Source organism: Elephantulus edwardii, unplaced genomic scaffold (genome assembly GCF_000299155.1).
Source record: "Elephantulus edwardii isolate Elephantulus edwardi_28Jun2011 unplaced genomic scaffold, EleEdw1.0 scaffold00197, whole genome shotgun sequence".
NCBI classification, from domain to species: domain Eukaryota; kingdom Metazoa; phylum Chordata; class Mammalia; order Macroscelidea; family Macroscelididae; genus Elephantulus; species Elephantulus edwardii.
This window is the reverse complement of record NW_006399947.1, coordinates 4,338,428-4,350,097: the sequence shown is the minus strand read 5'-3', so window position 1 is coordinate 4,350,097 and position 11,670 is coordinate 4,338,428. Positions and strand designations below refer to the sequence as shown.

The 11,670-nt window shown below is 37.6% G+C and overlaps 1 protein-coding gene across 3 annotated transcripts in view; it reads left to right on the top strand.

The window, feature by feature from the left end:
* GABRB2 (gamma-aminobutyric acid (GABA) A receptor, beta 2) overlaps nucleotides 1-11,169 on the top strand; it is a 369,112-nt gene extending 357,943 nt beyond the window's left edge. For 2 of the 3 annotated variants that reach the window (XM_006897044.1, XM_006897042.1), the window contains exon 10: nucleotides 10,605-10,952. In XM_006897044.1, coding sequence (XP_006897106.1) covers nucleotides 10,605-10,952 — 348 coding nt within the window. Of the gene's footprint in view, nucleotides 1-10,604 lie in introns of all 3 variants that reach the window. The other variant, XM_006897043.1, reaches the window with a different exon arrangement.
* Nucleotides 11,170-11,670: the final 501 nt, after the last annotated feature.

The window sequence follows — 11,670 nt, the reverse complement described above, 5'->3', positions numbered from 1 at the left end:
CCTAGACCAGGAGGCTTTAGTGCAAACAGAGCCAGGAAACACTGCATGGTTAGGAAGAGAGTATTTTACGGTTGTAGTCTCTCTCCATCACTATTCAGTCTGTATGCTGAGCAAATAATTCAAGAAGTTGGACTCTAAAGAGGAATGGGGTATCAGGATCAGAAGGAGACTCAGCAATAGCCTGTGTTATATAGACACAACCTTGCTTGCTGCAACTAAGGAGGACTTGAAGCAGTTGTTGCAAAAGATAAAAAAAAAACACACACACACACAAGAAAAAAAAACCCACCAGCCTGTGTTTTCTCCATGAAAGCTGTTTTAAAGTACTCTGTTAAAGCTGCTATTCTACTCAGTGATTAGATAGATTCTGGTCCGAAATCTAAGCTTTTTCATTATTTTTCTTGCCTCAGCAACTTCTTTATTTGAAGTCATATCTTTCTGCTGCTGTGGTTTCCCAAGTATGATCCCCACCCAGCAGCCCAGCATCACCAGGGAATTTGTGAGAATGCCCACTCTCTAGCATTACTCCAGACTTATTGATACAGTAACTTTGGGACTGGGACTTAAATCTGTGTTTCAACAAGGCCTCCAGCAGATTTTGATCCAGGTCTAAATTTCAGAAGCACTTGCAATACATTGTAGCACCCTCAAAACCACTACCTGAGTCAGGCTTCTTTGGTTGTCTTTGTGATAGTGTGAAAAATAGCATGGAGGATCATTGCCTTGAAATGGTCATCAACACTCCAGAGTTGTTTTATCTGTTCTCTTATTTATAACCTGTAAGATTTTAAGTAACTCACTTCAGTTTTCTGAGTTTCAGATTCTTGCCCTGTAAAACAGAAACACAGCTTGTTCTGCTCTGATGCATTAGTTTCTCTTTTAAAAACTTCACAGCAAGCAATCACAGTATGAAAAAGATATTTTGAAGGCGGAGAAAGGGATGATAATTGCTATTGAATTTCACATTTGTAAAAATTATTGTTCCTTTCTAGAAACAAAAATAATGAGAATGAACTAAAAGGTAGTTTACTATTGCACGCTAGAAATAATAAATTACATAAAGACTCTCTTCCCCTTTGATCCATACGTACAATAATCTTTTCATTTTCACTGATACGTTTGCCCTTAACCTTATAACATTTCTCCCAGCATGATTCACATCTTTTTAAGGGAAATGGCCGTTAAATAATACTAGAGAAAGAGTGTAGTCAGTTGAACATCCAGCAATAGAAAAACCCAGGAGATATTTGCTCGTTTATGTCTCAGAAAAATACTTAAACCCAACATTGGTCTCTATATCTTTATAACAAAAATTGTATTACTATAAGTCATGGATTTTCTTAGCTCCAATTTAAATTGAGCTATAGAAAATTATTGCTACAACTGACATAATTTTGGCCCTTCCTGTATTTCAAGATTATGGAGAAATATAAGGGACTAAAATACTTTTTTCCTTATAATTCTTTCCATTTTAAGTGAGAGTACAATTAAAGCTGTTTAAACATTTTTTAGAACATGCACTGTGAGTTATTCTTAGATGCTGTCGAGTCAAGTACTACTCAAAGTGACCGTATGACCCTACAGCCCATCTGTACCCTGCCCTACCCTGTGCGATCTTTATTATCTCTGACACCCAGAGTTCGTTGCTGAAGTACTGTGTCAATCCATCTCATTGCATTCATTTTTTCTTTCACCGACCCACCATCTTTCCACACATGATGCCTATTTCCGAGGAATAGTCTCACTTAGTTGCAAGTTCAAAGTATGAAAAATGAAGCTTTGCCATCTTTGCCTCCAAAGAGTACTCTGACAATACCTTTTCTAAAATATATCTGTTTGTTTTTGTTTTTTTGTTTGGTTTTTGTTTTTTTTTTTACAGTCCCTGAAACTATTTAGTACTCTTCTCCCATGCCACAATTCCAAGGCATCAACTCTTTGGTTCTCTTCCTCTGTGTGTTGACTTTTTTTCTAAACTGTTGTTGTGAGAACCAACTCATACCTAATTTACCTCCAGTAGGTTTTCAGAAGCCATGAGTAACATAGGAGGAGGTTTTCTGTCTTTCTCCCACAGAGAAACTGCTGGTATTGAACCATGTCTCTTTGAGTTGGCTGTGCAACTCGTTACCACTAGGTCACTAGGGCTAAATTGGTGTCTGTTGTGTACTATCAAGTTGGAATGTACTCATATCAGCCTCTCCAGTGGGTTTTCAGAGGCAATTAATTTCATGGGAGGAGATTGCCCTTCTTTTATGGAGTTGTGGATTCAAAACACCTGCCTTTGGGATTGCAGAGCAGCTTTTGCCTCTAGGCCACTAGAGCTTCCTATAGCTAAATTAGATAACATTTGTAGTTGAAGAATCTCATCAGATTCAGTAGGCTCAAACTTGGTATAAATTTTCACTGGGTATAGATCAGCGAAAACATATAGGAGTTTTCATTCTGGCGCCCATTCAAAAAGTCCATGACATACCAATGGCTCTGAAAAAGGTCATGTGCATATGCTTGGACCAATCAGATTAAGACCAGGAAGCAAAGATCTGAAAGCAGAAACTTGTGGTTCCAAACATAAATTGGTAGAGTAGGGAATTGATCAGTAATCAAATCCCAGATGCCTACTTTACTTAATTGAAAATGCTTCATTAAATTGAGCTATATTTCATCTCTCCCCTGTAGTGACATATTTAAATCCAGAGACTCTTCCATACCTCTTAATAAGGAAAATGTTGCAGATCTCCATGTAACTCCCTATCATATCTGGAACTCAAATTCAGTGCCTTCTGGTTGGAACCAACTTATAGCTGACCCTCTGTCGTATTTCTGAAACTATAAATCACAGAGGCAGATGATTGCCCATCTTTCTCTCAAGGAGCACCTAGTGGATTTGAACCTTTTAGCTAGCAGTGCACCTCTCCATGATGCCACCAGAGTTGCCTGCTACACCAAGCACAGTTGTTGTTGTTGTTGTTGTTGTGTACCATTGAGTTGGTTGGAACCAACTCATAGCTGGCCCTTCAACAGGTTTTCAGAAGCAATTAATCAGAGAGGAGGAGATTGCCCATCCTTCCAAGCATTACACAGCAAAATAAGAGACTTCAGCCTAATTCTTGACCTGCCACATATTCATTGTATGGACTAACATAAATTTCTTAACTTCATTGCCTCTCACTTACCCAGCATGAGAATAGTACCTGTTTTATATAATTCTGGGATAATTTAAGAAGGACAATATGTAAAGTATTTAAATTGAGGTTGTGTTCATTAAGGTTCTTCTCTTGGCATTAGAATGAACTAGATAAACTGTGGGAATAATCCAGAGTTTTATGGGAAATGCTGTTTACATTTCTCAGGAACAAAGGCATACTCATCCAGAACTATGTTTGTAAAAATAGAAGATAAATCCTTACAGCAAGAAAGGAAGTTTAGATAGGTAGATAGATCCATGCAGCTTCTTATGGAAAATAAGTTCCCTTCCACTCATATCTCCAAAACATGTGAAATGAGCTACTAAGGGTCATAAAATTCATCGTGTACAGTTGGAATCTTTTAAGCATGTACTATATTCCAAGGGCCATGCCAGATTATTAAGGGGAACAAGACAGACTTCAGCTCTTCCTTTGCCACAAATCATACTCTGTTAAGATTAGTGAGTGTGAAGATAGAATGTTCAAGTGTGATGGAAAACAAACAAGGCCTTTTCTTCAACCACACATGCTCCAGAAATATCTCCCGCTTTCTTCTTATTTCATAACTCCTGACCTCTATTTTCTTTTATGCTCAAGAAGATGATGTCAGTGGACCCACAGTGGACTCTGTGAACCTGCTATCTAGAACAGTTTCTGTGGCTCCAATAGTGTACCTCTCTCTGCATCTACTGATGTCACTTCAGTATATGGAGATAACTCACCCTTGACTTCTTTATTAGTTTTTATTTATCTATTTACATAAGGAAACAAAAACATAAAATACTAACTATATAGTCCACTATACCTAACACCATTAACATGACAACAGTATATAAGGATGTCAAAACCCTGGTTTGTTTACACAGCCTATGATATTTAAAATTGAAGATCTCATCTAGTCTCTAAAGAATCTAGTTTTAAAACAAGATGTAATTTTTGGAGCACTTACTACTTGCAAAAGTGGGGCTAAGAATGTCGCATGCACCATCCAGTTTAAGCTTCTCAAATAAACCTAGGAGGTTGGTACTGATATTTCCACTCTTTACATAGAAGAAAACTGACTTCAGAGAAGTTATATGACTTTTCCCAAGGTCTCATAGCTAGTAGTAAGTAACTCAGATCAAAATGAGTATCTAATTTTACAGAGTTATGAACTTGGAAGCACTTATATTTACTTCTCTAATAGGAACGAAATCCCAAATGCCTGATGTTTATAAAGTCACTGTAATAGTCTTTTTAAAAAAGATCACAATTTAGGGTCACAAAGGTAACAGGATAAATGAACTGTGTAGTATGGTGTCAGAAGAGAGACTTAACGAGTCAGAGTTTGAAGAAGGTAGGGCTTGATTGAGAATAGGAGGCCCTGGGTGGTGCACAGAGTCAAGTACTTGACTATTAAGGTTGAAGGCTGCAATCTACCCGGAGGAGCCTTTGAAGGAAGACCTAGTGATCAATGACTGGAAAAGCCCTATAGAACTCAGTTCTTCTCTGAAACACACAGGAATCAGAATTGGGTTGATGACAACTGAGAGAGAGGGGGGTGTGTGTGTGTGTGTGTGTGTGTGTGTGTGTGTGTGTGTGTGTGTGACGATGGTAGATATTAAAGAGTAGTGGACAAAATTAGTTTTTTAGTTAAGAAAATAGTGTCTTAATTTCCAGTCTTGAATGCAATTGAATAAGCCACAGCCTATTTAAGCATCATCCACATCTTTGTTAATTGATAAATAAATTAGAAAGGATTTATCATTCTTCACAGCTTCATGGTGATATGTAAGGCACTCATGGTATAAGGATTTTCTTGAGAACATTATTTTCTTGTTTTTGTTCTTCCTGTTGTTATGTGCTGTCGAGTCACTTGCAACTCATAGCAACCCTATGTACAACAGCCCTGAACCCTGCTCTATCCTGTGCCGTCCTCACTATCTCTGACACACCTAATCCTATTACCTCAGTCACTGAATCAATCATCTCATCAATGGTTTTCCTCTCTTGTGCTGTCCCTCCACCCTCCAAAGCATGATGTCCCCCTCTCCAAGAATGTCCCTCCCTTTCCTTGCAACATGTACAAAGTACGTTAGGTGAAACTTCAGAATCCTTGCCTCTAAGGAGCAGTCTGGTTTCACCCTCTCTCAAAAAACCTGTATGTTCTTGTAGAAGTCCACGGTATATTCAATACTCTTCTCCAGAACCACAGCTCAAAGGAATCAATTCGGCTTCTATCATCCCTAGTCATAGTCCGCTTTCTGATGCATATCAAGTAATTTCAAAGACCATGACCTGGATCAGGTGTATCTTAGTCTCCAGACTGACAGCATTGCTCTTCAGTACTCTACAGATGCCCCTGATAACAAACTTTCCCAATGCAAATTATCTTTTGGTTTCTTGGCCCCTAGTACCAAGAGTGTTGGTTGTGAAGCCATGCAAACTAAAGCTGTTACCAATATCAGTCTCTTCACTGTTTATCATTATACTGCCAGTCGCTCAGTGGTGAGAATCTTTGTTTTCTTGACGTTGAGCTTCAATTCATATCGATGGCTGTGGTCCTTGACTTTGTTCAGCAGGCATTTCAGGTCCTCTTCAGTTTCTGCAAGCAGGGTTGTGTCATCTGCATAAAGCAGATTGTTGATGAGTCTTCTTCCAATCCTAATACGACATTTCTCCTCATAGAACCCAGCCTACTGTATAATATCTTCGGTATATAGATTGAAAAGGTATGGAGAGAGGGCACATCCCTGGCGTACACTCTTGCCATTTTGAACAATGCCATGTTTCCTTGCTCTGTTCTGATGACAGCCTCCTGGTCCAAGTAGAGGTTTTGCATAAACACAGTCAAATTTTCTGGGATTCTCATTCTTCCCAGAGTCAGACACAGTTTGTTGTGATCTACACAGTCAAATGCCTTTGCATAGTCAATGAAATACAGATAAACATTCCTTTGGTACACTCTGCTTTCAGCCAAGATCTTATTTTTCTTACTCAAGTTAATTTATTTGCTTACTATTAATAGCCTTAATTTAGCCTATACAAAGGCTCATATTTCAAGGTTATAATATTCTAATGATCTGACACAAGCCAACAAGCAACACTTCATAAATTGATTAAATGCATCATACTGCATTGCCTTTATGCTTTTGCTTCAGCTTGTGAAAATCACTGTGTATGGGATCAGATTTGCTCATCTTTCTCCCAAGAAGTTGGTTACTTCAAAATTGCCAGTCTTGTAGTTAGTAGTCAATTGTGTAACCACTAGAAGCACTTCATGACTATGATTTGCTTCACCTAATGAATTCCCATCAACTGTTTCTACTGCTGATAGACTTCAAGAGTACTATGTTTATTTTTCTTTTAGTGAAACATTATTTTTTTCCATGTCACTGGAATCTGTACAATGTATTGCATTTATATTATAACCACCATGTGTAGTAAGTTGGTTTCTCAAATATGTCTCATATATTTTATCTTAATCAGCATAATTCCCCTATATAGCAGAGGTAGGGGAAAGCTTAAACTCAGGGATTAATCATTTTTTCGAGATAAAAAATAATGAATGAGAATGATCATATTAAATACAATAAGAATGAAAGATTGTGTAAAACACAATGTATAAAAATTTTTTTTGTAAACCAATATAAAATAAAATTAAAGCATTATAAAGGAAGGAAGACAGAATGCCCAGAACCAAAATAATTAGTCTCAGAAAGTTGTTTGTTTTTTGTTTTGTTTTGTTTTTCTGAAGATCCAGACAGCCAAGGAGACTTGATATACTTTCATTCTCACCCTAGTACTCTAGTCTTTGGCAGTACAAGGGTGTTCAAGAAATACTTTCTTTCAATTTTGAATGAGTCAATATATACATAAATCAATGTGCTTCAGTATTTATCTAAACTATTTCTTAAATGTCATAGACTAAGCAATGGAGATCCCCTGAGATTAAATTAATTATTGAGGGAAAATTTGATCTACACTTAGCAAGGAACTTCCCTTAACTCTGCCATTAACAAAAATACATTAGCAAAAATAAGGTTTTTGTTGTATTCTTTCCCCCCCAAACTCAGCAGAGTTTGCTGTGAATTTATAACTCGTCTTAGTACAATTTTTCAACAGAAAAGAAATAGGACATCGATAAACATCTTAATGCATGCTAGTGAAGGAGATTCTGATGAAAAGGCTATTTCCCAGGAAGTTGGAGTATGAGTGAACAAATAAGTTCAGAGGAGAAAATAAACCATTGTCTGGAAATAACAACAGGAGATGATGGGGTTCTCACTTCATTAGCTTTGTTCTTGTTGAGTGTTGGGAAACGACATCCCTTACCCTAAGCTTCAAAATCTAATGGTAAAGATTTGAATTACAGCTCAATTATTTAAAACTACATTACTTTTGGAATTTTAATACGCATCCTTTTCAAATAAGGAACCCGGGTGATGCTACAGTTAAAGCACCAAGTTGCTCTTCAAAACCTGCCAGCTGTTCTATAACAGGAAGACGAGTCGGTCTACTCCCATAGTGATTTATAGCTCTGAAAACCTTATATGGCATTTTACTCTGTCTTATAGGGTGACTGTGGGTTAGAATAGACTTAATTGCAGTGGATTTATATGCTTCAAAGTGTAGCTGATCATTTAGTGAGACATTTTCTGCAAACCACTGGCTTATAATATGTACCTTTAGATATCCTGTTTCTTCACTAGGGCAAGTGAACACAGATGAAAGCCAGTACCCGACTCTTATCTGTTGAATCTGTTTCAAAGCACCCTTGGTTACTGCAGATTATAGATTGAAGTTCATTTTCAGAATAGATCTGTTTAAGATTTCTACTAATCAAAATGCTGCTATAAACCAAGCATACAGAAAGCAGTTTGTTGGCAGAGATTAATTGGTGAATTATTATGCCCCAACATATTTTATAGTTTCTATTCTTCAAAAGATTTTAGATTTGAATTTATAATATGAGGCTATTAAACCACTTGTGGAAGTTAATTGTTGGTGTATAATCTTAGCAACATTCTCTTTGCCTGCTGCATAATTCATGAAGTTCAGAATATGGCATCTTTCAATTCAGTGTTTTTTATGCATACATACATACATACATACATACTTTATTATTATCAATGCTTGTCATTAGTCATCCTTTCTTCTAGAGTTTCAAAATTTTATGGGCAATTAAAACATCTGCCTACTCTATGACAACTTATATAGTATGTCACTGATAATAAACTTCTTGTCACTCCCTTTTATGATATTGTGGCAATTGAGGCCTTTTAAAAAAGAAGACAGAAAAATTTCTTTTATTAGCCAAAACAAAAGTAATGATTTCTTTATTAAATTAGGAATCACGATGTTGATGTTCATGTCCACCTTTTAGCTTTGCCAAATGAAATCATCAAAGATGGAAAAGGCAAACCTGCATCTAACTAGATTGTTCCTGTTCTTTTCTACCATGGAGTCAATACCAACCCATAGTTGACCCTCCAGTGGATTTTCTAAGGAAGTTAATTGCCCTGGAGTAGATTGTCCATCCTCTCCTGCAGAGTCACTGGTGGAGTAAAACCATATGCCTTCGTGTTTGCAGTACACCTTCTTACCACTAGGCCCACAGAGCTCCCTCAGACTCATCCTAGGCTCCGAATTCAATTTAACGAGTCAGCACTAAACTTTCTACCTTCTCTAGTTTTGGCCTCTTATCATCAATCTCAGATCATCTTTCCCCACACTCATTTCCACCAACACACTCCCAGTGCTGTCATATTCTTATTTCCAACTTCCCTCTTTGGAATTTTGTTATATTTTGTTACGTGCTGGCAGCATTTTTTTTTTCTTGCTTTGGTGGTCTAGTGGGTAAAGAGTTGCTCTGCCAACCCAAAAGCATGTGGTTCAAATCCACCAGTTGGTCAATAAAAGAAAGACAGGCAGTGTCTTCCCCTGTGATTTATAGCCTCTGAAAACGTGCTGGAGGGACTGCTGTGAATCAGTTATGACAGCACATAACAAAACACCAGCAACCACCCTATTTTTTATATTGCAAAATTAAGATGATATCATTGAACTATAAATTTAAAGAAATGGGTTTGGCATGGGGGGTTGAGAAGACAATAAGATAGGAGTGGGTAGATAATTAGGATTGTTTTGAAACAGATAAAGGAAAAAGCTGTCTAAAAGGAATATATGATTAGTCCTTATAAGTATGACAACAGTCAGAATAAGAGATATAGTTTGCAAAGAGGACTAGGGGGAAGGCAAAGATGTAGGTAATTGTGCAACAATGAGTGAATACTTTTAAAAAAATGAACAGGTAGAGGAGAAAGGGGGATAAAATGTGCAACAATTAATAAATGAAAATGTTACTTCTCTATAAAAAATAATTAGGATATAAATTCATGCAGAAAAAAACCAACATCACTTAAATGACATTAGACAAATTCCCCTCAACTCACTAACTGACAAATACTGTAAAAGCTTAATTTTATCTGTGTCTTTTGTCATTAATTCGCGTATAGTTACTGTGTCAAACACAGGACAATGATTAATCTCCCTTAACATTAAGTGAAACTCTTTTACTATACTTTGTATATATATATATATATATATATATATATATATACACACACACACACACACACACACATATATATATATATATATATATATATATATATATTTACTACTATGCTTTTTGTTTAGATCAATATTATAAGCTCTCTAAAGTGGTACCACATCTTCTATTTCCTTGGTTCCCCTAAGTGGAAATACTAAGAATGATATTTGTTTAAAAATGCACAAAAAGCAGTTGCTGTTGAATTGGTTCTAATTTTTTACTACTGTGCTACTGTGTAAGTCAGGTAGAACTATTCTATCTAGTTTTCAATGGCTGATTTTTCTAGATGTAGATTACCACGTCTTTCTTCTGAGGCACCTCTTGGAGCTCCAGGGCTTAATCAATCATGTGAGGTTCATTTAAGGCACCATTCAAGGGCTCCATGGTAACAAACTATCACTCACTCATCACTGTTGAGTCAGAGCTGACTCTTCAGTGGCTTTCTGGGACTGTAAATCTCATAAGAAGAGACTGACTGTTTTTCTCCTTAGCCTCCACTGTGTTAAAATCACTTGAGAAGCATGGACTTTGGGCTAACAGTGCAACTCCCTATGGACTATGCCACCAGAGTTTCCCTCTGTCTATTATGATATTCTGTAGTTACAATAATAGTACAGTGTTGACTTATTATACCTTTTAACAGATGAAGACACTGAAGCTCATCTCTTAGAGTGGCAGAGCCGAAATTCACATTTACGTTGTGTGAACAAAGTCAATTCACTTAGCCACTGTGATGAAACAACGTAAATTACCTGTGTGCCTGTCCTAGTCAGCACCAGTAGAGGAGTACTATTTTGATGGTCTTATTTGCTTCTTCTCTGTTGCAGATGGACCCCCACGAGAACATCTTACTGAGCACCCTTGAGATAAAAAATGAAATGGCCACATCTGAAGCTGTGATGGGACTCGGAGACCCCCGGAGCACCATGCTAGCCTACGATGCCTCCAGCATCCAGTACCGGAAAGCGGGCTTACCCAGGCACAGTTTTGGCCGAAATGCTCTGGAACGACATGTGGCACAAAAGAAGAGCCGCCTGCGGAGACGCGCCTCCCAACTGAAAATCACCATTCCCGACTTGACTGATGTGAACGCCATAGATCGGTGGTCTCGCATATTCTTCCCAGTGGTTTTTTCCTTCTTCAACATCGTCTACTGGCTTTATTATGTGAACTAAGATGTGTCCTGCCCTGGGAAGCAAGGACTAGATTCCTCTTCAAAACAGTTGTACAGCCTGATGTAGGACTTGGAAAACACATCAATCCAGGACAAAAGTGATGCTAAAATACCTTAGTTGCTGGCCTATCCTGTGGTCCATTTCATACCATTTGGGTTGCTTCTGCTAAGTGACAAATACACTAAGGTCCTTGTGGTTTTCCAGTTAAAAAGCAGGTGATGTGTGTGCTTGTTGGCAAGATGGACTCTGAGTGTTCCATGTAGCTGCTTAGTCTTCCACTTACATAAAAGGGGAATGTTTATTTTGAAGGCATTTTTAGAAGGTTCAATAATGTCATTTTCCTGAGAAGTGGTAATATCCAAACACTATCTTTACTTCAAAGATTGGTGTGATGCTGTGATGGATGGCATTGTGCTTGGGGAACATTATCTGCTGTGCCATGCAAATTTGCTTGCTTGAAGATGCCCTCGGCCTATTTTATTAAGATAATAGTACTGTGAAAAGACAATTCCACTGAACTGTGCAACATCCTCACCTAGAGGTCTGTGGAGACAACATAGAGAGAGTAAACATAGGGATTCAAGTACTCAGTGTGGCCCGTCTCTGCTCATTTTGAACATAGGAAGACTTTGTGATCATCATGCATGGTGGCCAAATATTTTTGCAAATATCTGTTTTCTAGATGGTTAAAATTAGAGTTAACTCAGAGCAGGACAGA